Here is a 27550-nt window from a genome sequence, read left to right on the forward strand (position 1 = left end):
TCATGAAGACTTGTTTTTAAGAGGATCATAGGGGAAAATGCCCTGATTAACCCCCACCTGCTCTCATTTCCTACTAAGGATGAAAACATCACCTCTTGGATTAAAGTTACCAGCCTGCCTCCTGGTCCTCAGGCCGTGAAACTTGCCTCTCCAGCAGTTTTGCAGAGGTTTGGGTTAAACTGTAAGTCAGGGAGTTTCAAAGATCTTAAAAGATTTTCTGTAGTTCCTGTTTAAGATTGGGTGAAAAATAATATCAGCCATTAGTTGAAATAAAGTGTGATATTTACTTTACTTAGAAAGAAGCAAGCCCCTGACTTTATGGAGCTTACACTCTAGAGGGTAAGAAAGTAAGGAAATAAAATAACCTTGCAAATAAATGTATTTGGTAAAGATGGTAAATGCTAGGAAGGAGAGGTACTCCCTGAGCAAGTGAGAATTGAGACTTGTGGGGGATGTTAAGGGGATTAAAGGAGAGAAGGATCTGGAAGGCAAGGATGCATAGAGACCCTCTGGAGGGAGTGGGGAGAGAGCTGGTTCTCCAACCTCCCTCCATGGTGCCTTTGTATAAGGTCAGAATATTTCATACCATTTCCCAGCTCCTGGAAAAAAAGAATCCATCTTTTCTTAGGTGACGTCTCTCAGCTCTGGAGAGTCTGACGTGGAATTCCAAGAGCTGTAACTGTGACTGAATGTGCCTAATTCCTCAAAAGAGAAGTGCCCTTTGGCTATGGAGTAGCAATATTGAATCTTACCTTGATAGCTGATGATGGGGCAATTGGGAGACACATATATTGGGGATGCTTTATTATTCCGATTAATGCACTTGAATATGAACCTTGGTGTTCCTTTGCATTATAAAATGCATGTCATAGTAAAAAATTAGAGTTTCCCTCCTACCAAGGGCCTTATTAGAACTTGGAAAGCCTCCTTCCCGTCTTCCCATCATCTGAATAGTGTGCCCTACTTATGCCCCAGATGACAGGCTTCTTACGGAATTCCTCGTTTCCTGATGATCCTGAGTTTTATTATTTGAGTTATGCTTTTACTACTTACAGGATTTAAAAAAAGAAGAAGAAGAAAAAAAAGAGGCAGTCAGAGTTGGCTTCCAGACAATTTAGAGCTCCCTGTGGCTTCCAACACAGGGCATTTTAAACATTCTCTGCCTTTTTCCTCTCTTGTATTTCTTTGTACAACCCTGCCCTGGTTGTGGAGATTTAATACGGCATGCCTGTAAATATCTGCTCCTTGTTTGCATGGAAATAGTGCACAAATTGGATCAAATAGCATTTCCTTTCTCTCCTGACAGCTTGGATTTTTTTTTTTTTTTAAGTGGCTTTGACGAGAGTCAGGGCCAGATTATTAAATCATCAGGGTGACCCTTTCTGTTCATTAGCCATTAATGAACTTAGAAAACTGGGATCTCATCTGGCAGACAAAATCATTTTGTCTGACAAACAGCTTAAAGTATTTGTAAACAAGGACAAATTGGGATATGTAATTTTTTTTTCCCCCAGTTGGGCCTGTGATCTGAATACATGGGTTTTAGAGTTTTTTTCCCTTTTTAAACTTCTCAGAGGTTGGTAGAAATAAAGCACTGGGTTCAGTTACTTCCGTTGTGTTAATTGTCAGCCTGATGGATCCCTGAACACAGCAGCTGTTCCGGAATTAACGGGTGAGGTGTCTTAGAAAGAATGCTAGGAAGTGTGTGTGAGTGAGAGATGGTTTGACCAGTTACTTATTAAGTGACTTTACTGAGTTAATATCTCTGTACCTCAATTTCCTAATTCATAAAATGGATAGTAAAGTAAAATGATATATACGTATAGTGTGTGTGTATATACATGCTGTATATATATATTATATACTATATGTATATATACCATACATAGTATATATATTATTGTATGTGTAAATATAAAGTATATATGCATATATGTGTATAATTGTGTGTGTATATATATATTTTTAATTTATATATACATATAAATAATATATTCATTTTGTGCTTACTCTAGTGTCTGCAAGCATGTCCTGAAAACAGAAAGACAGACCTCTTTGAGGGTAGACTGTCACTTTCATTGCAGTCTTTTAGCATATTATTTAATCTTATATTGGAGTACCTAAACTCTGAAGTGGTTTAAAAAGAAAATTAGGACATTAGAAACATTTACCTTCAATTTCTATTCCCTCAAATTTAGAGGAACATTCAGAAATGCTTTAGTTAACCTCCCGGAGTCTTGTTCTAGGAGGTGTGGTGGGAAACAAATGGTCTGGAGTCCGATTGCTGTTCCATTCTGGTTGTGTGGTATTGGGCAAATTGCTTAGTTTCCTCTTCTGTAAAATGGGGATTGTACCGCCTCGTTTACGGGGTTGGATTTCCGTAAGGCACTATACGTAAAGCCCTTAAAATACAGTGCTTGGTACAAAGAGACCGCTCAGGATATGATAGAAAATAGTACTACTGCTAGTAGTAATATTATTGTTTTAGTCATCGGCAATAAAGCAATGGTTGCAGTTGTTAAACAGAACAGGAAAAGAGTTCTACTTAACAGAGTATTGGGGAGGGGTGGCTCAAAGGAGTCTGGGTCAGCTTCACTAAAGAGGTGACCTCTGAAGGATGGATTGGAGGTTGTCATTCACAAAAGGAGAAAAAAGGAAGAAGGAAGTGAAAGATCGTCTTAGTGGCTCAGCATTGATTGTTTTCACCAACTTAGAAGTTCCGTTTGAGTCCATAGGACCTCTTTATGACCCATTGATGAAAGAAGACTCCAGTCCCCCCCTCCCCCCCAAGGCCCCTGCTTACAGCAGAGCCTGCTGTTCAATGGCTACCTGGGGATTTAGAGCCTCTTCTCTACCCAACCAAGATAGTCAGAATCATGCAGTGGCACTGGTGCTGCTGTTTTTACGATCGTGTCCCCTATCTCTTGTCCCCAGCTAGACTTCTCACACACAATAGGCTGCAGTGGATATTTGTTTGATTAAATTAACAATGACAACCCTTCTGCCTGAAGTACCTCTAGTAGACCCCTCTTCTTCCTTTCATGGAAACTCTCATTTCTCAGCTGTCTCTCTCTTTTCCCATCCCCTTGTTCCAGTCTGCCTCCCGGTAAATCTCAAACTGTTCTTCCAAAAGTTGTTCTTTTCCTAAAAAAACATAGTCCCTGTTCAAAGGAACTCACTCTCTGATGAGAGAAATCCAGACCCAACGAACTAAAATATATTTTGCCAAGCGCTATGATAGGAGATCAGAAGACAGGTGTTTCACCCCTTACATGATCTTGAGGACATCTCTTGTCTTTCAGGAGATTTAGTTTTTTATCTGTAAATTGGGGACAATGGCATTCATGTCACAGGATTATTGTGTGGATTAAAGCAGGCAAAGAACTAGAGTGTGCTGCCTGACACGCTCATGTCTAGAAATGGCTCAGGGTAAATAAGGTTGACCGGTATAATCTTTTTTTTTTTTTTTAACTTGAGTCCTTATTTTGGTAGGGGCTCATCTGTGTTATTGGAGCCTGACTATTCTGATGCCATGGGTATGTTTTCAATTGCGGTCCAGTTTACATGCCATAAATTTCACCCTTTTAAAGTGTACAGTTCAGTGGGTTTTAGTATATTCACCAGACTGTGTTACTGTCACTACCGTTTACTTCCGGAACGTGTTCATTACCCGCAAAGAAACCCCATACACATCAGCATTCACTCCCCACCCTCCTCTTCCTCGAGTCCTGGGTAAGCACTTTCTGTTTCTGTGGATTCGGACTGGGAGATTCTTGAAGGGTTTCTCCCTCCTCCATCTTGAATGCTTCCAAATCATGAGTCTTCCTATATTTAGGTCCTTTAAACCTTTTAAAAAATATGTGTTGATTTGATAATAATGATGATGATGATGATGACGATGATGATAAAACTGAAACAGTAGCGTGAGACGATGAGAATTCAGAATCTAGACTTAATTCAGTCCTGTGCTCTCTGGATAACTTTGGATGTGTCATTCCCTTGTCTGAGCCCCGGTTTCCTTATTCAGATAATTTGTATTGGATTCAAGAACTGCTCCCTCCCCAACTCCCAACTTCTCTGTTAGGTTTAAACTCAGTGATTTTGAGTCTGTGCATATATATATATATACCTTTTATATGCTTGTTCTTTAAGTTTCCTGCTGCTTTCTCTTATCTACAAAGCTGGAATTGTCTGCTTTCTTTCAGTTTCAGTGTTCTAATAAATATAAAGATAAGTAAATACATTATGTACACCTTTTTGTGTGTGTGTATAAAACAGTGGCTTTTTTTTTCAGGCACCTCCCCTCTGAGAACTAATGAGACAATTCATATAAATTACTTAGCACAGGGTTTGGCACATAGTAAGTACTAAGTAAAAATTCTTTGCTAGGTGAATGATGGGTCACCCTGGGTAAACCAGTTGACCTTTGCCTATGGGAACTTGTTAAATTAATTGTCCCAGATCATCCCAGTTGGAAGCTTTTTTGATCTTGGGATGGGGCCTCTGATATCTACTCTCGTTCCCTCTCTTTGCCTTCACTGATTTGTGGAACACGTCACTGTGAAATCACAGATTTGGAAAAACAAATGCCATGAGAGGAACAATTTACCTTATCCTGCTCTCTTCACGTGGCATGGGAAAATGAAAAACGTCCAAATGAAGACAAATCTATTGGATACCAAAACCACCAGGCTATTGATCCTTAAAGCCAGACAGCAAGGTTATGAATTGGGTGATAAAATGAAAGCATTTAGCTTGACTTCTAAGATGGGGACAGCTTTGTGTGTTATCACAGCTCTTGGGTTCTCCTGACAGCCCCACAACTAATGAACTAGCACTTCTTAACTAGACTGTTTATGTGTTGCATCTGTCTAATGTGTTGGGTGAGTGAGATATATCGGAACAATTGGCTCTTTTTTTTAGAAGGCTGGATGCCTGTGATTTAATCTGATTTAATTTGAAAGTGGCAGGAACATTAGCTGAGAGTTCTTACCTGGAGCTAGAAAAGGAGGAGATTGTTAGAAGCCATGAATAGTTCTGTACCCCTGCAGAGGAGGGATTTAAACCTCCTGATGTATTTTGGAACTGATAAGCAAATGTTGTGTTTCGGGTGTCAGAGATCAGTGTGGGAGTCTGTAATTATTTTAATTGGATGCCAAGGCCCAGAGGGAAGTGAGTGTCCAGTTGGGTCATGGAGTAAGGTGCTAGAACTAGGTATTCTGAAGCTTGCTTTATGCTCTTCCTTTCACACCCTTTAGAGTGTTGAGCCCGTAGTAGCTTTCAGGCTGTCCTGTCCATCCTCCAGTTGCCTTGAGTCAGTCCTGCTGCTCTTTGACCCATGGCCTCTGGGGACCAGGTGTCCCTGTGACCCCATAGAACTGAAACGTCTCTTCCTGACTCTGCCTCATGGTGGTTTCTTTTCTTGACCTTTGTGTGATGGGGAAGGTAACCGTCATGGGATGAATTGTGTTCCCCCCAGGGACTTCCCTGGTGGCGCAGTGGTTAAGAATCCACCTGCCAATGCAGGGGGACACAGGTTTGATCCCTGGTCCGGGAAGATCCCACATGCCACAGAGCAACTAAGCCCGTGAGCCACAACTACTGAGCCTGTGCGCCATGGCTACTGAAGCCCACGTGCCTGGAGCCCGTGCTCCGCAACAAGAGAAACCACCACAGTGAGAAGCCCACACACCGCAATGAAGAGTAGCCCCCGCTCGCTGCAACTAGAGGAAGCCCGCACACAGCAACGAAGACCTAATGCAACCAAAAAAAATAATTGTGTTTCCCCCAAATTTTATATGCTGAAGTCCCAGCCCCCAGGACCTCAGAATGTGTTCTTTTTCTGGAAATAAGATGTCATCATTGCAGTTGTCATTAGCTAGGATGAGATCATATTTGATTAGGGTGAGCCCTCAAACACGTGATGGCCAGAGTTGCGGTACCCCAAGCCGAGGGATAACCAGAAGCTCAGAGAGAGGCCTGGAACAGGGCTTCCCCTAAGCGTCTTCAGAGGGAGCATGCCCTACTCATATCAGGATCTTGAACTTCTAGCCTCCAGACTATGAGATGATAAATTTCTGCTGTTTAAACCAGCCAGTCTGTGGCACTTTGTTACAGCAGTCCTAGGAAAGTAATGCAGTAACCCACTAAGCATTCTATACCATGAAAGTACAATTAGTCATGAGAGGGGAAGAAGTAAAGAGGAGGCTGTACCTTCTTATCCCACTCCCAGTTCTTTTGTTTTTTAATGATCAAACTGTCATTAAGTGCTTGATAAATCAGTGTTCATTATATACCTGCTGTGTACCGGATAACATGCTGGGCACGTCTCCACCATATTGAATCCTGGTTCTACCCCGTACTATGTGTGTAACGTGTGGCATGTTATTTTTTAAATAAATAAATTTATTTATTTATTTATTTATTTTTGGCTGTGTTGGGTCTTCGTTGCTGTGCGTGGGCTTTCTCTAGCTGCAGCGAGCGGGGGCTACTCTTCGTTGCAGTGCACTGGCCTGTCATTGTGGTGGCTTCTCTTGTTGCGGAGCACGGGCTCTAGGTGTGCGGGCTACAGTAGTTGTGGCACACGGGCTCAGTAGTTGTGGCATGCGGGCTCTAGAACACAGGCTCAGTAGTTGTGACGCACGGGCTTCGTTGCTCCATGGCATGTGGGATCTTCCTGGACCAGGGCTCGAACCCGTGTCCCCTGCATTGGCAGGCGGATTCTTAACGTATGGCATGTTATTTAACCCACACTGAGCCATGGTTTTCTCAGCTGTACAGTGGAACTATGATACACAACTATTAGGAGTTCTAGGAGGATTAAACGAGATGTAAATGCGGTCAGGCGCCCAGCATAGAGCCAGGCACACAGTAGATGCTAAGTAGATGCTGTTACTTGAGCTCCCCACGTGCCAGCTTCTAGAAATTTAAAGCCATTAATAATAATAAAGATGCTTTCTTATGTGCATAGAACAAAGGGATTTAGGTAACCTCAAGAAAAGCCATTCTTCTCAAACAGGTACTTATACACAAACGTTCTTGGTAGCATTGTTCACAACAGCCAAAAGATGGAGACAACCCAAATCTCTCAGCTGATAAATGGATCAATAAATGTGGTACATGCAGGCATTGGAATATTATTCGGCCATAAAAAGGAATAACACACTGATACAGGCTAGAACATGGATGAACCTCAAAAACATTATATGAAGTGAAGGAAGCCAGACAGAAAAGGCTGCATACTGTATGATTCCTCTTAAATGAAATATCTGGAATTGGTGAATCTATAGAGACAGAAAGCGAATTGGTGGTTGCCAGGAGCTCGGGGGAGGGGAAAATGGGGAGCGACTGCTTAATGGTATGGGATATTTTTTTTTGTAGTGATGGAAATTTTTTGGAATTAAATAAAGGTGGTGGTTGCCCAAAACTACGAATGCACTAAATGCCACTGAATTGTACATGTGAAAATGGTTCATTCTATGTCCTGTGAATTTTACCTCAATACAAAGAAAATCCATTCTTCTTTAATTGCAAGGATATTTATGTGGCCGAAATCAGGGGAACATGGAACAAGGGTTAAAATATATAACTACTGGGAGTCATCACACAGGACAGTTAGATATCATGGAATCTGGAGGCCCTTCAGCATCTACTCTTTAATCTAGGAGAGATGTTTTCTGTGATCCGAGGCAAATAATGTTTCTGTCCCTCTAAAAGAGGAATGGCCTTTGTGGCATTCTTCTTCCTGTGGCTCAGTGACACCGTGACTTTTCCCTCATTGCAGCCCATGACCAGGACTGAGTCATGGGCCATCCCCCAACCAATCCCTGGCAAAGAAGAATGGTGTTGCTCCAACACACTGAGACCAGCTGTGATTTATCCCCTGCAGCCGGAGGTCCCCTCTCAGCACAGTGCTGCCCCACTGTCTTCGTCCCTTAGGACTCTGTAACACAGTGCCATGGACTGGGTGGCTTATGGACAGCAGACGTTTATTCCTCACAGTTCTGGAGGCTGGGAAGTCCAAGATCAGGTGCCAGCATGGTCGGGTTCTGGTGTGGCCCCTCTTCTGGTTTGCAGACTGCTGACTTCTCCTTGTATCCTCTCATGGTGGAGACAGCCCCTTTAATAAGGACACTAATCCCATTCAGGGGGGCTCCACCCTCATAACGTAATTACCTCTGAAAGACCCCTACCTCCTAATACCATCATATTGGGGATTAGGATTTCAGTATATGAATTTTGAGAGATACATTCATTTCATTGTACCCACACATGGGCCAAATCAGCATTTTGTTAACAGAAATGTTCCCAAATCAAGGACATGGCTCTAGGCTTGGCTCCCAGCCTTCAGGTTGGCCTCTGGGTTACACTTTCTCCTGCACTGACTCAGTCCTCACATGGCTTGCAGAGGTGTTAGCTTCCTCAAGCACAGATGCTGTAATTCCTGCTCACGGATCTTCAGTAGCTCCCTAGGAGCTGTGGAATGAAGTTGATGTTCTCCTTCACTTAGCATTCAAGGCCGTCCTGGTCTCATTCCCTCCACCCGTCAGTCTTGTTATGTGATGGTTCTGCGCACTGTCCTTTGGAAGAATGGTTTGCTGCCATCCCCTGGCCCCAGGCATGCCCTTCACTTCTCCCAGTGGTTCCCTCTGCCAGGGATGACTGCTCTTGCCTTGCCAGCCTTTTGACATTGTGGCATCCTCTTTGGCTCAGATCAGATTTTTTTTCCTGAGACCCCTGCCTCCCCTGGCCCTATCTTGTGTTCATGTTCATGGGATCTGTGTCTGTCTGTCCGCTGTGTTCTCACTGGGCTCCTCAAGGGTGGGGACCCTGTTTTATTCACTTCTGTAACCCTGGCCCCAAGCCCCAGGCCTGGAATAGAGCGTATGCCCAGTAAACATGGCCTGTGTAGAATTGATGAATGGCAAAGAGTTGAGAAAAAGCAAAGAACTCACTGCCTTCATTTTCATTTGCCACAAGAGATATTTGCATAAAATCTCCATCGGCCTCTGAACGTGGAGGAAAAAATAGACTCTGCAAGTTAGACACGTAATCCTCCAACAGTCGGGAAGACTGGAGTGCATTTTGCAGTATCGGCCCTTGTTAAATGCTTATGAGCATTTGCTTAAGCAGAATGAGAATGTGAGGCATGCCTGCATAAATCATCCCTTTCCAGAATGGAAATCAAAAGAACGAAGACCAAAACACTCCGATGGGTGGCTTCATGAGTAGCCTCGTGGATGTGATTAAAAGCTGATTTAACATTCAGAAGAAAAACATAAAAATCAGCCTTCCCGGAGCTGGAGTCTGACCCCAGGAAAAGTGTATATCCTCAGGAAAGATCAATTTGCATTAAAGATCTCTTTGGCAATGCATTGTTGAAAGAGGTTAATATTGTAAGGGGAAATTTTTGATTGCTTCACGATTCTTTTTCCCCTTTTTTGCTTCACCACCTGTGTCACCCCAGAGAGAGCTCTGTGCTAGAAGTGATATTCTCACTTCTTGCCTATTGATGTCTTTACCAAGCTTGCGTTCCTGCCCTTAAAAAGCGGAATCCCGGTTGTATGGTATAAGAGAAGGGAAGGAAATTAGGAAAAGTACCTGGGATTCAGGTCAGTGCACTCCACTTCCCCAGGCCAAGGGAGGCGATTTTGGAGGAGAAGATGACCACGGTGAATTTGTAGTTCTTCCTGGCATGTTCCCCCTGGAAACATGCTCTGAGCCCTTTCATGAGGGATGGATGGGTCCCCCCTGAAGAAGCGGTGCCTTAGACCATGGTTTCCCAACCTCAGCCCTGTTGTTATTTTGGGCTAGATAACTGTTTGTTTGGGGGCTCTTCTGTGCTTTGTAAGATGCTTAGCAACATCTGTGACCTCAACTCACGAGATGCTAGTAGTACCCCATTCTCTCTAGTCTTGATGATCAGAAATGTCTCTTAGACATTGCCAAATGTCCCTGGGTAGAGGGCAAAATCATCCCTAATAGAGAACCACTGTTTTAGAGGCTTACCATGTTGCTAAGCAGAAGTTAGTCTAGTAGCAAGAGGAGGTGGCAGTGGAAAGGCAGGGAAGTGTGAAGGACATGGTGCCCTTCCTTCACCTGGTGGTCCTGCACCAGAAGGTATGACTTGGGTGGACCTGGAGTGACTAGGTTGGCAGGAGTCACATCCAGGAGGCCTTTAATTGCCTCCCTGAGGAAAGCACATTGGGTCTGAAGTCAGAAGTCTTGGGGTTAATCCAGTGCCCCTCTTCCCAGCTGTGTGAACTGAGTTACCTAACCTTTTGAGCCTTGGTGCCTTTATCTGTAAAGCTGAGTCTCCCAGATTGGTTGTGAAGCCTGAGTGACCTCAGGCCGTGTGGAAGTGTCAGTGTGGTGCCTGGCATCCTAGTTGCCCAATGAACGTTGCTCTCTTTCCTGAGCGCTCCCAGCTCTGGTTAAATTCAGTTCTCTCTAGTTCTGCCACCACCCACTCAAGGTTGCTATTTATCCAGCCTGTATTACTGCAAAGCCATCAGCGTTCTCTGCCTCAAGTCCATTGTCAAGCCTGCAGCCGAACTTACTTCCCTAAACAGGATGGTGTGAAGGCCTAGAAGATATTTAAACTGGTACCATCCAGCATCATGGCTCTGCAGCACCTGAAGTGTGGCTAGGTCAAATGGAGATGTGCTGTTAATATAAGGTACCCTCTGGATTTTGATGATGTAGAATGAGGAAAAGAGTGTAAAATATCTCATTAATATTTTGTATTGACTACGTGTTAAAATGCTAATATTTTAGACATGCTAAGTTGAACAAAATGTATCATTAAAATTAACTTCTCTTATTTACTTTTACCTTTTTAAAAGTAGGTATGGAAAACAGGATGAGTTTTGTAAGAGTAGCTATTGTCTTATCCAAGGAAGCATATTGGTTCTTCATGGGAGAATCATTTCCTGGTACAAAGTATTGAAGTAGAATTTGTTTCATGGGGCAGTCCCTTTTTAAAGAACGGAAGTTGTCCCCTTATAAAGAGCAGTAACGTATTGAATAATTGCTGAGCACATTTCTTTTTTTCCTCCTGGCAGATGTTAGGATGTTCTTTCCTTTGTATAGTACTCCCTTTGCTGATATGCACCACCTTGAGGCTGGGCCAGGGCACCGTCATATTTATTAATTCCCTCTCCTCCTTTATATGGACTGAATGTCTGTGTCCCCCTAAAATCTGTATATTGAATTCTAACCCCCAATGTGATGATGGTTTTGGGAGGTGATTAGGTCATAAGGGTGGAACCCCCATGAATGGGATCAGTGCCCTTATAAAAGAGACCCCAGAGAGCTCCCTCACCTTTTCCACCATGTGAGGACACAAGGAGAAGATGGCCACCTGTGAACCAGGATGCACCCAGACACGGTCCTCACCAGACACAGAATCTACCAGCACCTTGGTCTTGGGCTTCCCAGTCTCCAGAACAGTGAGAAATGAATGTGTGCTGTTTAAGCCACCCAATCGATGATATTTTTGCTATAGCAGCCCAGATGGACTAAGATGCCCTCCTGCATGCTTTGTGGATGTCACAGCAAGGAGGCAGTAGCATCTGTGGTGTCTTTAGAATCTGATTGGTCAGGCAGCTAAAATTCAACTAATTCATTTTTATGTTACTAATACTGCTGTAGTATCTCACGTTGTTGTGTAATTGTATTTGGGTTTCATTTGATCTCCCTTGATCCTTGCGACAACCCTTAATGCTTGATATTGCCATGGGCCTTCACAAAAAGAGATGGGACGTTCTGAGGTATTGAATGACTTTCTGAGATCCTACAGCCTATGCGCAAAGCCCAGGTCCTGACGCCCGGTCCTCTTAGAAATGCTGTGAGGTCCGTGTGAAATTCACGCTGTGCCTTGGGGGTTGTTTTTTAAAACATGATTAGAAACAAAACAGGCAAAACTCTCAGGCTGCAGGTAGCGTGTCCTAACTGCAGAGTTTTGGGGAAATGCGTGGTTGAAAACTGGGTTCGTGACCCTAGGGAGACCTCTGCCCTTCATGTGGGCCATCACAGTTGTTCCAAGGTAAAAGGACCTGTTTCCCTGGAGCAGGAGATTTTGACTTCCCAGCAGGATCATGACCAAGTAAGTTGGCGGGGATGGACCCTTCGAGACCTTAAAACACAGTGAACTCCACGTTGTTCGTGTTTGTTTCAAAGCATATTGCATGTGGCTTTTACTCTTGCAGTTCACATGATCAATTTTTAAACAGTGCCTCCCAGGCCAAATGCCATTCTCCGAATGAAAAAAGAGATCACGAGTGCCAGTTCAACAGCCGAAGCTACAGGTTCATCGCAGGAGGGAGAGGCTTTGGGGCCTGATGTGCAGAGGAGGAGGTGGAGGAAGGAAGAGACTGCTGGTAGGCCTTTAGGAGGGATGCTCCAGGTCCAATGCCTCTTGTGTGCTCTTCCTCCCGGGGCAGAGAAAGGAGAGAAAGTTACCGAAGTGAACTTTGCAAGGGACCTCAGACTTAACAAAGGGTTTCTAAGGGGCACACCATTGCTGCAGGGACCTACTTGAGGTGCTGTGTGGATTTTGTTTCTCATATTACAGATGGTGTACAGTCAGACAGCTAGCTGGCAGACTTGTTTAAAAGGGCTTTGGGAGCAATACAAGTGACAGCAAGGTGCCTGCTTGCTGAGGCTCTCCCAGCACCTTCATCTGTTCATTTAAGGAATGCCTCCTATGTGTCTGGGTATGCATTGAATATAAAGCAGTCATGGACTTTGCCCAAGTGGAGATGACAATCTAATGGGTGAGGCAGCCATTCAACAAGTAGTCAAATAATTGGATAATTCCAAAATTTGATGAGTCCTGTGAAGGAAACACCCAGGGCGTGGTGATAAAGTGAAGTGGGTTGGGGAGGAGGATACTTAGGCCTAGGAGTGTCCGAGAAGACCTCTCTGAGTTGGTAGCTTTCAAAATCTAGACTTGAAGGGATGCAGCCAGATCTAGACTTGCCCGCAGTGCAGCCCTAGAGATAGAAGTTAGCCAAGCAAGTCTTTGTCGGCGTGGGAGAGAGTTTAGGATTTGAGAGCTGGGGGAGACACTGAATGATTTCAAGTATGATCAGAGGTAGGAGGTTGCTGTAGGAAGCACACATGGGAGATGATGGTGGCTTTGATTCATATCGTGGCAGGAAAACGGGAGAGAAATGGGTGTGTTATGGGAAAGAGTACATGTTTTAAAGGTGAAAAGGGCAGGATGGGAGGATGCGTGGACTTGACAAGATGAGAAGGGTAAGTGAGGCATTGAGAATGGCTCCCAGGTATCTGGCCTGAGCGATGGAGTAGATGATGTTGCCCTTTATGCAGGTGGGAAAGATCTAGAGAGGGACGGGTTTGGAAGGGAAATCGGGAGTTGAGGTCTGAGGCATGTGCAGTAGAGGAAGATCATGATACATGTCAATCTGGAGGTCAAGGAGAGGCTAGGGTTAGAGGTACAAAGGTGGGAGTCATCAGCCTGGAGATTGTTTTACAAGCCATTGGAATGGGGGATATCACCTGGGTAGAGAAACAAAGATGCGTCCCCAACTGATTCCTGGAACACTCCTGGAATTTACCATTCTGAAAGAAAGAGGTGTGGGGAGAAAAGGCATATATGAAATAAATATCTCCGGGACTTCCTTGGTGGTTCAGTGGTTAAGAATCTGCCTGCCAATGCAGGGGACACGGGTTCGGGTCCTGGTCCGGGAAGATCCCACATGCCATGGAGCAACTAAGTCCGTGCACCACAACTACCGAGCCTGCACTCTAGAGCCCGTGAGCCACAACTACTGAGCCCACGTGCCACAACTACTGAGGCCCACGCGCCTAGAGCCCGTGCTCCGCAACAAGAGGAGCCACTGCAATGAGAAGCCCGCACACCACAACGAAGAGTAGGCCCTGCTCGCCGCAACTAGAGAAAGCCCGTGTGCAGCAACGAAGACCCAATGCAGCCAAGAAAAAAAAAAAAAAAGAAAAAATATCTCAGAGGATAGGAGAGTGAGTTTGCCAGAGAAAGAATAGTAGCATTTCTGAGCAGGTGACCGCCCATTTGAAACCAGAAATGATTAAAGGGAACGAATCTGCCTGCCCGAGAGCATGATTTCACACCCTAACATTTGGTTTCCCACGGAAAGCCGTGGAGAACAAGAATAGTTGTGTCCGTTCATTTGAAGCATCAGATTTCTCCAGGCTAGTACGGTTGGAAAAAAGGAGGGCCAAGGGGGGTGTGAGTCCTTGCAGAGGGAAGTTATAATCATAAACCAGGGCATCTGAGCCGAATAAGTGAAGATATAAGGAAAATCTAGACCTGGATGAATAGTAATGAAGGAAGCCAGTGGATTGAGGTTCATGAAGACAGCGAAGCATTTGTGTAAGGGCAGCCTGGGGAGGCGACCAGAGGGCCTGAGCGGCCACTCATGTTGACATTTGCTATCTCGGAGGTTGTTCTAGAATGTGAACCTGGCCCACGTGAAGCAGCAGATATTGTGAATTGGCTACTTGCATCACGGTATTAAGGTGGAGAGGAGTGGTGAGAACTAAAGTCTTCCAAGAATGAGAGGCGTGACCAGGACTTACTTGCTTAATGACTGAGTAGGACAGAGAGCCCATGGTGGTGCCTCGGAGAAACAGTGGTCTTCCTGCGGGGGAGGGGCAGAAGATTCGGTAGCGACAGCTGGAAGCCAGGAGGGTGGAGACCCACTTCCTAGTCCTTAGGTATGTGGACTAAGAATGCCACCTCAGCCACTGCAGCTGCCCCCCAGTGGTGCACTTTGAGGAGCCTCAGGATGGGAAAGAACAGGCCCTAGATAGCTAAGGTGCATTTCAAAGGAATGATTTCAGTGAGCCCAGACTCTTGCATCTTCCCATACACAGAAAAGCGCTAAATTCATTAACTTGAGATGTCTGGTTTTCTTTAATTAACAGGAACCTTTTGATGTTCCAGCTACCTGGTTTTTGTTGCAAAACTCCTATATATCCTGGCTCCTCCCATACCTCTTCAGAGCAAACTGAAAGGCTGCCTCCAGGGTTTGAAGTCCTCAGAAAATCCACCGAATAAAACAGAATTCTTAACTTTTAGGGTGTGCATTTTTTTTTCCAGTAGTTGTGTGTTTGCCTCGAGAGAGTAGTGGAAAGGCTTTTCCCTTGGGAAAGCAGTGGTCCAGGGGACAGCTATGCATTCGCTTAAAAGCTGGAGGTGGAATGAAGTGAGGGGAAGTTGAGGATAAAGAGGAATGTGTGGGTCACACAGTGGAAGTTCCACAGGATTTCATCGTTGGACTTGGGAGGAAAGAGTGGGCTGGAAGTTGTGTGACAGGAGTAGTTTGTATGATAATGAACATGCAGGGAGACTGCTGGCTCTCACTGAGAGGTTCAGGCCTTGACCCACTCAGTACATATTTATTGATCACCTCCTTGTGTGCCAGATGCTGTGCTGGCAACAAACAAGCAGCAGTGGCCAGAATGGACAAGTTGCCTGCCCTTGAAGTATCTGCTCTGACTGGGGAGGTTCAGACTGGTCATCAATTGTGTGTCCTGTAGCAAAGAACTCTTTTCCTGTTTATTTTCAGAAGATACTAGAATTTGAATCCCAGGGTTTCCAACAACTAAATCAGTGTCCTTAGCCTCTTTTAGTGTCGATTTTCCCTTCTGTAAAATGGGTGTGGTGGTGCCTCTGTGGGTGGTGTTGGTGTTGCTCAGTTATTATTCAAATGTGCAGGAATTGCTTTTGCCAGGAGGTCAGGGTGGGTCATCAGAGCTACCGTCAGTCCATAAGATGCTTGTGTTTAATTAGAAAAAGGCACTTTTCCTTCTAGAAACTCTGCTTCCATCAGTCAGAGAACTGTTGTAGTAAATATGCAATCGAAGAAGTCCAGGAAGTGAATGGTGCGCCCTCCTGCACTGGCTTGTCCCTGCAGGGTGAGGTGAGGGGAGAGGCTAGCTTTGGGTATTAACCAGTTATTTACTAAGTGCTTGAGCACAGGCCTCTCAAACAGTAATGTGCCCTCCAATCACTTAGGCTCTTGTTAAAATGCAGATTTTGATTCATTGGGGCCGGGGTGGGGCCGATATTCTGCAGTGGCTGCTGGTTCAGAGACCACACTTCGGGTTGAGATGGCTACGTGTAAACCTTTGTCTTCAATGCCGGTAGAAGACCTGGATCCTTTGCCCTTAGGGGTTTTGGTCTGATGTGGAGAGATTAATGCACAGGAAATGATTAGAAAACAATTAAGTGATCAGGAATGCGCTCTTGACACCTGTTGGGGTTTAGAAACAAAGAGAAGGAATGCCTCTAGGTCTGGACTTGCCAGAAAGGTTTCACAGAAGCAGTAGGACTTGAAATTCCTCCTGAGGTCCAGCAGAGGAGGAAGGACATTGCAGGACGGTTGGGGTATGTGAGAGGATGGCTTGGGTATAGACATGAGGTGGGGATGTCATACCAGCAATAATACAAATAATGATAACAGCCAAGCTAACATCGGTAGAGGTTCTATCTACTGTAGGACCTGTTTTATGAGCTCTTTGCCCTTTTAGTACACGGGTGACAATGTTATGACTCTCAGGATTCAGCCACTCTTTTTGTTAGAAAAATCGGTGGCGCATGTCTGTTACTTGTCCTAGGATCAGTTTGGGATCCTAAGTGATTCTGATGGGTTTGGCCATTGTGTTCCTTAGACTTTGTTGTTTTTGGAGGTTACTTAGATTTTTATTCCCTCTTCATGTGCAGTGTTTCTGGACAATCCACACGTCTTGAACACCCATGAAAAATCATCTCTAACATCCATGATGCTAATTAAAAGACAGCCTCTGGTGGTCTCATTTTTTGTTTGTTTGTTTGTTTGTTTTACAACAGAAACTAACACAGTATTGTGAAGCAGTTATACTACAATAAAGATCTATTAAAAAAAAAAAAGAAAAAAAGACAGCCTCTGGTGTTGATCAGAGCTGGCTGAACACAGCAGTGTTTGGAATGTGGGCCTCTGACTGGGGTCTTTCAGGTGGTAACCAGCAACCCCTCGAGGGTATACTCCCAACTAGGATCCTACATATGTTAACTCACTGCCCCCAGCATGTAAGGTAAAAGTAACACGTATATACTACAGTGTCTGCACTGAGGTGTTTTGAATAGAAAGCAATATAACAAGAAGACATAGTGATTTAAGCTTTTAAATATTTTTAAATGATAAAAGGAATGCATACTCCTTATATTTATATAATATTTAGGAAAAGTATATGTTCATGTATATTGGAATTATCCGTATGCTATACCCAGAGATAACTTTCAGCACTTATACCTTTTTCGTATCTGTAGCTACGTAGGTATTTATATGTTTATATACAATTTATTACATTGGATTGAAGGATACTTGCAATCACATTTTATGTTCAACTTTGAATCCTACCTTCTGAGGCTTAACAGCTCATGAGAATTTTTCTGGCTCGTACAGTGTATTTCATAGATGTGAATTTCATTGGTTAAGACGAATGGGAGAAGACAGATGGAGTAGATATTTAGGAGGAGAAATTGACCAGCTTGGCTAAGGAATTGGGTGTTGGATTTGAGGGAGGGGCATTTAGAGATGACTCTTAGACACCTGGATTAATAGATGAGGCCTTCTCCCTTTCCCCAGGCAAGAACAGTTTAGAGACTGGTTTTCTAGTTAATGCATCAACATTTGCACATGCTTGGGATGTAATTTCCAGCCCACCTCTGGTTCCTTCCTTCCTTTCTTCTTCTTATGTTGATTCCTATATTAACTTCCTGGAGGAACTTCTGATATAAATTGAGATTTTTCTTTAAAATATGTTTCTAGTGCACAGAGGTGTCATTTAAAAGTCAAATTCATGAAGGAATGTTTTTTACCTGCTGGGTTTAATTTCAGATGCCAGTGTTATCATAAAAGGCAAACCACCCTAGACTCTGTTTTAAAACTTTGTACAAATTGTGCCAGTTGAAATTAACTTCTGCAGATGGAGAGAGGAAAGGAGGAAAATAAGTGTTGTAAAGAGTCTTTTTTTAAAAAAAATTTTGAATTTTATTTATTTTTTTATACAGCAGGTACTTATTAGTCATCAGTTTTATACACATCAGTGTATACATTTCAATCCCAGTCACCCAATTCATCACACCACCACTCCCACCCCACCGCCGCTTTCCCCGCTTGGTGTCCATATGTTTGTTCTCTACATCTGTGTCTCTATTTCTGCCCTGCAAACCGGTTCGTCTGTACCATTTTTCTAGGCTCCACATATATGCGTTAATATATGATATTTGTTTTTCTCTTTCTGACTTACTTCACTCTGTATGACAGTCTCTAGATCCATCCATGTCTCAACAAATGACCCAATTTTGTTCCTATTTATGGCTGAGTAATATTCCATTGTATATATGTACCACGTCTTCTTTATCCATTCGTCTGTCGATGGGCATTTAGGTTGCTTCCATGACCTGGCTATTGTAAATAGTGCTGCAATGAACACGGGGGTGCATGTCTTTTTGAATTATGGTTTTCTCTGGGTATATGCCCAGTAGTGTGATTGCTGGATCATATGGTAATTCAATTTTTAGTTTTTTAAGGAACCTCCATACTGTTCTCCATAGTTGCTGTATCAATTTACATTCTCACCAACAGTGCAAGAGGGTTCCCTTTTCTCCACACCCTCTCCAGCATTTGTTGTTTGTAGATTTTCTGATGAAACCCATTCTAACTGGTGTGAGGTGATACCTCATTGTAGTTTTGACTTGCATTTCTCTAATAATTAGTGATGTTGAGCAGCTTTTCATGTGTTTCTTGGCCATCTGTATGTCTTTGGAGAAATGTCTATTTAGGTCTTCTACCCATTTTTGGATTGAGTTGTTTGTCTTTTTAATATCGGGCTGCATGAGCTGTTTATATATTTTGGAGATTAATCCTTTGTTCATTGATTCGCTTGCAAATATTTTCTCCCATTCTGAGGGTTGTCTTTTCGTCTTGTATATGGTTTCGTTTGCTGTGCAAAAGCTTTGAAGTTTCATTAGTTCCACTTGTTTATTTTTGTTTTTATTTCCATTACTCTAGGAGGTGGATCAAAAAAGATCTTGCTGTGATTTATGTCAAAGAGTGTTCTTCCTATGTTTTCCTCTAAGAGTTTTATAGTGTCCAGTCTTATATTTAGGTCTCTAATCCATTTCGAGTTTATTTTTGTGTATGGTGTTACGGAGTGTTCTAATTTCATTCTTTTACATGTAGCTGTCCAGTTTTCCCAGCACCACTTATTGAAGAGACTGTCTTTTCTCCATTGTATATCTTTGCCTCCTTTGTCATAGATTAGTTGACCATAGGTGTGTGGGTTTATCTCTGGGCTTTCTATCCTGTTCCATTGATCTATGTTTCTGTTTTTGTGCCAGTACCATTTTGTCTTGATTACTGTAGCTTTGTAGTATAGTCTGAAGTCAGGGAGTCTGATTCCTCCAGCTCCGTTTTTTTCCCTCAAGACTGCTTCAGCTATTCAGAGTCTTTTGTGTCTCCATACAATTTTAAGATTTTTTGTTCTAGTTCTGTAAAAAATGCCATTGGTAATTTGATAGGGATTGCATTGAATCTGTAGATTGCTTTGGGTAGTATAGTCATTTTCACAATATTGATTCATCCAATCCAAGAACATGGTATATCTCTCCACCTATTGGTATAATCTTTAATTTCTTTCATCAGTATCTTATAGTTTCCTGCATACAGGTCTTTTGTCTCCCTAGGTAGGTTTTTTTTTTTTTTTGCAATTACCAAACATGAAACACACTCATACTATGTCATAATATTGACATTCAGTCCAGTAATCCTCCACTGTAACAGCTCCTTTACTTTGCAGTGAAAATTGATTTGTATATTCCTTGCCTCTGAGTCCTTGTGGGATTTTTTTTTTTTTTTTTTAGTTCAGACAGAAAGTCACAAAAATTATACTCATCCTCATCAGTTCATTCAGTCCCATGTAATTAATTTTTTTTTATCTTGATCTTTTGTTGGCACTTTTATGTGTTCATCAGTTTTTCATTAGAGTTCTGAAAATGCTTATTCATTCAGTTCAGCAGTACAGTCAGTTACCAGAAACCTGTACTTGTCAGAGTCTTTTCCATGAATTTCTTGAAGCTGAAACCCTTTTATAGGAACATATTTGCAAAGGCATCAGAGTACACCCAGAACTGTCTGTAAATGACAGAAGACTTAAAAATGACCACGGTTAAAGATTTGATGAAAGTTCATAATAATGCAGTTGACAAGAAAATTAGTTATTTCTGAGATATACATTTTAAGGTAATAACTAGGATTATGACTTATAACATTATACCAGAACATATAAGATTTTTAGAAATTTCATGTAATGTCTGAAACATTTATATTAACATATTTCCATACAAATAACCCAATGAAAGTTTAGTATTAGTTCTTTGTTTTTTTATACTGCAGGTTCTTATCAGTCATCAATTTTATACACATCAGTGTATACATGTCAATCCCAATCGCCCAATTCAGCACACCACCATCCCCACCCCACCGCGGTACCAAACCCTGTTGGGACGGGGGAGGGTGGGAATGGCGAGACATTAAAAAACGTAAGTAAGGCTGCTCTTTGGTGTTCTGGAAGGGCGGTGGGGTCACCTCTGCCTTGTGCTTGATCATCTTTGCTAGTTACTTATTCTAGGGCGCTCTCATTTAAGGCTCATACCATCTCCCACTGCAGAGGGCAGCGCTTATGTTATAGATGGACAAAATGAAGCTTCCCCAGAGACAGGGGCCTTGCCAGGGTCACAGCTAGTCAAGTGTGGCAGCTGGATTTGCATCCAGATCTTTCGAACTGCACAGCCTCTCCTCACAACACTCCCTCTTCCTGAGAGATCACCAGCATTGCTGTGCTTCTCATTCTTAGTGACTAGCGGAGTTTGTGTGTAGGGTTTGATTCCCATACTTCAGAACGGAAAACTTCCCTAGGGGAACTTCTCAAGTCCACAGTCTTTGTTTAAAGGGATTTTGCTTTTTCGTGTTTTACTTTCTCGTCCACACCCTCCAGCCCTGTGGTCTTTGATCTGTTTCCAAAGAGGGCCATTTAGAGAATCCCGTCAGAGTGGTCACAGAAGAACGCTTAGCCTTGACAGCTGAGGTTGGCTCCGTTGGGCGTTTATTGCCGGCAAGTTGCCGAACACAGATTCCTGAAGCTTGAGAGGGTCGCCTCTGGTTAGAATCTGATTCCGTTTATTTGTTCGACAGACAGTTATCAGGCCCTGCAGGTGACAGGCGGTAGGCTAAGTCTTAGTGAATACAAGGTGAGTCAGACGGGGCACCTACCTTCTGGAAACACCAAGGCTGGTGTGGAAGGAAGACACTTAAACCAGACCATCGTCACATAGGGTTTAAGGGTTACGGCAGAGGGAAGGACACATCCAAGGGGACATTTAAACCAGCTCTTTGGTGGTCATCCCTTCCTCAGGAATCTGCAGCCTTTTGTACCTGTCTGCCGTGGCAGTTCTGCTCTGTGAAGGGGGCTCCACGTGGACTTTTCTCTCCACCTCCAGCCACTGTGATGTCTGTGTTAGGAGCTGAGAGGACATGAGATTGTATGGTCTGTTGGTTTTTAAATTTTTTTGTAAGTCACATGCCTTCCTGGTCAGGTACTCAGATGAAAGATCATTCGCCCTCTGCTCGGTCTGGATTGACCTTCTGCCTCGTCTTTGAACCTGTCTCAGCCAGCCTTCTGCGTGGTCCACGATCGTCCCTCTGCAGGCTGGTTGTAGGTTGTCTGTCTGCTCCTCTCCGGTCTCTGCATGTTTGAATTGTTTCATGCTTTTCTGGACATCTTCTGTGAAAGGGTGGAAACTATTAAGACAGTCCCTGTGGAGTGTTTCTAGGTTTTCCACTGTGATTGAGATGTAGCCTCCCGCCCATGACGTTGGGGCCTCTCTGGTCTCCTTTCCCTTGAGTGCGTTGTCTGTTAGCCTTGCCCGCCTTCCGTAGTTCTCGCTGCCGGGAACATGGGAACTGTTTTGCTCTATTTTTTTTTTTTTTTGAAACTAGGAATCCAGGCTGCTTTTTTTTTTTAATTTTTATTTATTTATTTATTTATGGCTGTGTTGGGTCTTCGTTTCTGTGCGAGGGCTTTCTCCAGTCGCGGCAAGTGGGGGCCACCCTTCATCGCGGTGCACGGGCCTCTCACTGTCGCCGCCCCTCTTGTTGTGGAGCACAGGCTCCAGACGTGCAGGCTCAGCAATTGTGGCTCACGGGCCTAGTTGCTCCGCGGCACGTGGGATCCTCCCAGACCAGGGCTCGAACCCGTGTCCCCTGCACCGGCAGGCGGACTCTCAACCACTGCGCCACCAGGGAAGCCCTGTTTTGCTCTCTTGACTAAACATGGATGGGTCGGCACCTTCATCTGTCCTCCCATAGAGGCCTGTGCAAATCTCAGTCATCACATTCTTGGTCTTGGGGTTCCTGTGGATGTTTTATGTTGGTCTTTCTTGTTAGACGGTGTTCTTTAATAAATTTATTTTATTTTATTTTATTTTATTTATTTATTTTTGGCTGTGTTGGGTCTTCCTTTCTGTGCGAGGGCTTTCTCTAGTTGCGGCAAGCGGGAGCCACTCTTCATCGCGGTGCGCGGGCCTCTCACTGTCACCGCCTCTCTTGTTGCGGAGCACAGGGTCCAGACGCACAGGCTCAGTAGTTGTGGCTCACGGGCCCAGCTGCTCCGCGGCATGTGGGATCTTCCCAGACCAGGGCTTGAACCCGTGTCCCCTGCATTGGCAGGCAGATTCTCAACCACTTCGCCACCAGGGAAGCCCCAAAGACGGTGTTCTTTAAAGCCAACCCTTACTCTGGTCATTTTTGAAAACACAGTACCTGGTTAGTGCTTGGCACATATAAGATACTAACTAGGTGCTCTTTTAATAAGTGTTTATTAGTCCAGGCTTCAAAACTCACCTACACTATAAAATATATGCGTGTATGTATGCATGTGAGAGAGAGAGATCTGTTATAGTTTGTATCGTCCTGCATTTGTCTTTTTTGTAAAAACCTCTCTCAGTTTGCGTAGACTGCAAGACTGCTGCATCACCTCTTGGGATGAAAGGTTAGCAGGAAACTGTAGATGAGTCGAACCACTCAGGATCTGCAGGATATTCCTCTTTTGCAATCTGCATCCATTGACAGTGCTAAGAACTCAGCCCTTCCTCTTTGCTCTTTCTTTCAGAAAGTATTATGAGGGAGGCCGAGGACTCCACGCTCCGGGCAGAGAAACGGCGCTGGGATTAGGGATTGCCACTTCTGAGAGGATGCTGGGAATCTGCAGAGGGAGACGGAAATTCCTGGCTGCCTCGCTGACTCTGCTCTGCATCCCAGCCATCACCTGGCTTTACCTGTTTGCTGGGAGCTTTGAAGGTAAGAAGGAAGCTTTCCCACAGGGAGAGGGATGGAGGGAAGAAGGAACACTGGCTGTCCCAGAGTCCTGGGAAGAAACTCCAAGTCTTCTAATCCCAGCTTCTCATTCTGTAGAACAATGGAATCTTGATGCCCGATCACAGGAAAAGATTTACCTAGGTTTACAGAGGGAATTAGAGGGAGTTAGTGATGGGAGGAGAAAAAGCTAAATACGAAAGCAAAAATAAGGCGCCCCTGGATGCAGCAGCGTGGCGGAGGTTACACAAACATCAGATAGCAGCTGTGCAGGCTGATCGCCGTGTGGATAAAGGGGAAAAGGTTGAGTCCTGGGGGGATTATTTAGCTATTTGTGGAGTAAGATGTTTCATTTGTTCTTTCATCTATTCATTCACTTATCTGCACATTCAGCATTTTGCTACTGTTTAACATCTATGCTGAACCAGGTACTGGGAATCCGGTGATAACAGATCTGGACCTTCCGAGTGCAATGGAGGAGACAGGTTAACACGTGATCTCTGTTCATTGCTGTACGTGATACTCTGTTAAGATAAGGCAAGCCCAGGGCGCTGGGGGAGAGGGTGATTGAGGCTGTCAGGCGGGCTGGGTACAGAAGATGCGCCGTGATGCTGACCTGCTGAGTACAGGAGCTCAGCAAGGAGTCGCCTTCCCCAAACAAATAACAAACGCTCATCCCTGCCGCGTTCCCGAAATCCACAGAAAAGACGAGCCTCACATCCTTCCAGCCAGCAGTTTCAAATGCAGTGCAGTGTTCTGAGTATCAAAGATGGTTTTCTAAGCTTCGGGGAGGGAAGGAGGGGCAGTGTTGAAGAGCACACTTTCTGTTTATTTACCCCAACACTTGAGTTAAAAAATATATATATATCTCTCAAGTGAAAATCTGTCTCCAGGAAGTCACTACTGTGTTTTTTAAAAACATTTCCTTTATGCATAATTTTATGGACAGCTCAAGGCTACCTTTTAATTAGGAGTTCACTGCCTGAGGTTTGTCCTGAGTTCGCTAGGCTGAATATAAACGAGGTGGAACTCTGTGCCTGCATAGCAGGCAAGGGCTCAGGGCCACACCCCTGTCCCTTTCCTGCCCCAGACATCCCTGGAGTAGTAGAGCTTTCATCTAAGCAGCTAGATAGATTATGCATGGCAGTGGATGGTTAATTTTTGGCAAAGAGATCAGAGGGAGGAAGGTGAGTTGGTTTTGGCGCTGGAAGAGGTAGAAGGAAGCATTCTCCAGGGATGATGGAAGAGACCCTGTGACAGAAGGCCAAGAGCATCGGTGCTGGCACAGGTTTAATACACTAAACACTGACTTTGCCAGTATAACTATAATAATAATAGCATAACAACAATAACAATAATGATGATAACAATATACACCACAATATTCTGAGCATTTCTACATGCCTGGCGTTGTTGTAAGGACTTGACACCTGTTAACTCTTCCTCCACAATAATCCTATGTGGTGGAGACAGATGAGGAGGGCAAGGAAGATCAGCTTCAGTGACGTCCCCAAGGACCCAAAGCCAGGCAAGATGTGGCCTGGATTATTGGACTTGAGAGCTGTAATACCATGTTGTGGATTGGGCTTCGGTGAGGGTAGACTTTGGTGGGGGGCGGCGGGGGGGGTGCTGACAAAGTGTCACATGATGTTTTTGGATGTGTGTGAGGGAAATTGTACAATTTTGAGTTTTCACTCATTGGTAGAAACCCAACATCAAATAATTTTAGCAAAAAGGCAATTTGGGGACTAATAAAAGTAGTAAGTTCAAAGGTAGGGCTAGCTTCAGGCAAGGTTGGATCCAGGGGCTCCAATGATATTTTTGTAGCTCTGTCTCTCTACTTTCCTTTGCTCTACTTTTCTCTGCTATGGTTTCTTTTCAAGAGTAGCTTTTCCTACACAGTGAAAGCTTTGGCTTACAACTTATCCTTACCAGTCCCTTGTAGAAAAAGGAGGACTTCCTCCCCCTAATTCTCCAGCATTACCTCTGATTGGATTGCCTCTGGCCACTCGTGGTCTGGAGAGCATTCACTGTGGTTGGGGGGAGGCTGGTGAGGGCAGCCCTGAGCCCTGTGCCTATTTCTGGTCACAGGGTAGAGAAGAGTTCCCTGAAGCATGTGGAGGGAAACTGGGGAGGGGTGGCCCCCAAAGGTAAATGGTGCAGTTCCCCAAAGAGGAGAAACTAGGAGTTGATCTGGGTTCTGGAGAATTCATACCTGGCTGTGCTTACTGATGGGCTGATATCGACTTGAAGGTCGCTTTACGGCATCATGCTCTCTGGTCCAGCCCTGGCCAATAGAGGGACTGTGCTCCTTGACTTTGAATGATTTTATCAGGCTGGCAGATAGATTGCATTAAATAGGGGCTGGATGGTGTGGGTACATTAACAGAAGCATTCTAGCTAGAAGTATGAAGGTGACGGATTTCTTTTACCGGGCCCAGTTAGTCCACTGGTCCACTGCATTTATTTCTGGATGCTACACTTTAAGAACAATCTAGACAGGTCAGCACATTTAGGAGAATATAGGTGAATGACCGTGTCAACTCAAACCTTGTTTCATACGAAATAGTGGAAAGAATGGGGCTGTTTGCCTTGGAGAAGCAAAGGCTCCAGGTGTACAGGATCAGCTTCAGCCACCAGTCAAAGGGCCGTCACCTGAAAGAGATTAGGCTTCCTCTGATGGCCCCTGAATCTATGGAGGGACGTGGCAGGGAGCCAGATGTCAAGCTCATCATAATAAGGGTCATTCTGTCCACTGCTGGGACGAGCTGCCCTGGGAGGGAGCGATGAGAGGTGTGCAAAGGGAAGTGTGAGCATCAGGGGCAATTGCACGGGGTGATCTGCCTGACCCGTCCTGACCCAGAGAGCTTGAGACTAGAAAAGGCTGAATGTTTATCCAGAGACAAAGGTTTCCTCCTCGGAGTTCCTGCCGGTTGCCCCAGGCATCGGTGGTACACTTCCAAAAGAACCTGCAGAGACATTCTTTTCTCTGTAGTTAAACATAACAACTTTTCAGTCCACTTACTGACACCCTTGAGTTTTCTGTTTCAAGGCAGGTGGAGCCATAAATAAGGGACAGAGCAGCTGCCTGGATTCATGGTAATGCTATTCAGGCTTTTTGTGGGTGTATTTATTTTTCAACCCTGTTTAATTTCAATGGGTCATCTCCTGAGAGCAGAGTCTAGAACTCTCCCTGAGATATGGAAGCTCTTAGCATAAGGTTCTGGAGTCAGATTACACGCAGAAGGACGATATATCGAGAGAGCACTGGCTGGGGTCAGGGTCCCAGGCTCTAAAATCAACTCAGCCAGAGTAGTTGGTGATCTGGGGCATGATCACGCCTCTCTCTTTCTCTCTTCCAGCTTGAAATGATGTTGTAGAAATGAAGCTCACCTATTGGTGCACTAACATTCTACACGCTTATGATTCTAAGCATTGGGTGTGCATGAATTGGAAATGAGCAGAATCTTCTCCAATTAATGGGAAATAGGACAGGAGGAGGGAATAGGCTTATTGTGATTTGCTCGGGAGTGTGGATCCAGGATCAGTGCGTAAAAGTAATGACGAAGCAGGACTGTTCTCAGTGTAAGAAAGAACGGCTGTTCTGACACATCTGCCGGGCGTTGGAGTGCACCGTCTGGGGAAGCATTGAGGTCCCCCTTCCCAGAGCTGTTTGTCAAAGGCCAAGTGACCATTGGTTGAGGATGCTAATCAGGGGATTTTTTTGCTGGTGCTTTAATCCCGAAGTTCCTAAATGCTACTGACTTCATTTCTTCCCACACCCTCCTTTGTTCCTCTGCCATCTCCATTAACATCCCCAGCTACCCAGGCTCCAGACGCTAAGCCTTCATTATCTTCCTTCTTCATTCTCTCCATCGCCTGGTTGCCATATCCTGTTGGATCTGATCTTGACCTCTTGCCTCTGTGTCTCCTGTTTCCTCCCTTTCAGCACCTCTGATGCCCTGGCTCAGCTGTCGGTGTGCATCCTCTGGCATCAGGACCGATGTGGCAGCCATCCTCGTCTGCCCTCCGGCCCCATCTCCTCGCACCCTCCTCACATTCCCCATCCAGCCACACTAGACTTCCTTGACGCTGGTGTGCACTGCCCTCGGTCCTCTGGACTTTGC

The 27550-nt window shown here is 44.5% G+C and overlaps 1 protein-coding gene and 1 long non-coding RNA gene across 5 annotated transcripts in view; one reads left to right on the forward strand and one right to left on the reverse strand.

The window, feature by feature from the left end:
- Positions 1-27550, forward strand: part of LARGE1 (LARGE xylosyl- and glucuronyltransferase 1) — a 603451-nt gene that overhangs the window by 123771 nt on the left and 452130 nt on the right. For all 4 annotated transcript variants that reach the window (XM_082420995.1, XM_082420992.1, XM_082420994.1 and 1 more), the window contains exon 2: positions 23221-23408. In XM_082420995.1, the coding sequence (XP_082277121.1) occupies positions 23303-23408 (106 nt within the window). In that variant the 5' untranslated portion in view covers positions 23221-23302. The remainder of the gene's footprint in view (positions 1-23220; positions 23409-27550) is intronic.
- The window catches only part of LOC309641222, a 551394-nt gene that overhangs the window by 3234 nt on the left and 520610 nt on the right, over positions 1-27550 (reverse strand). The gene's annotated exons all lie outside the window — the stretch shown is intronic.

This window comes from Balaenoptera physalus (assembly GCF_965194825.1).
Source record: "Balaenoptera physalus genome assembly, chromosome: 13".
In the NCBI taxonomy this organism is placed as follows: Eukaryota; Metazoa; Chordata; class Mammalia; order Artiodactyla; family Balaenopteridae; genus Balaenoptera; species Balaenoptera physalus.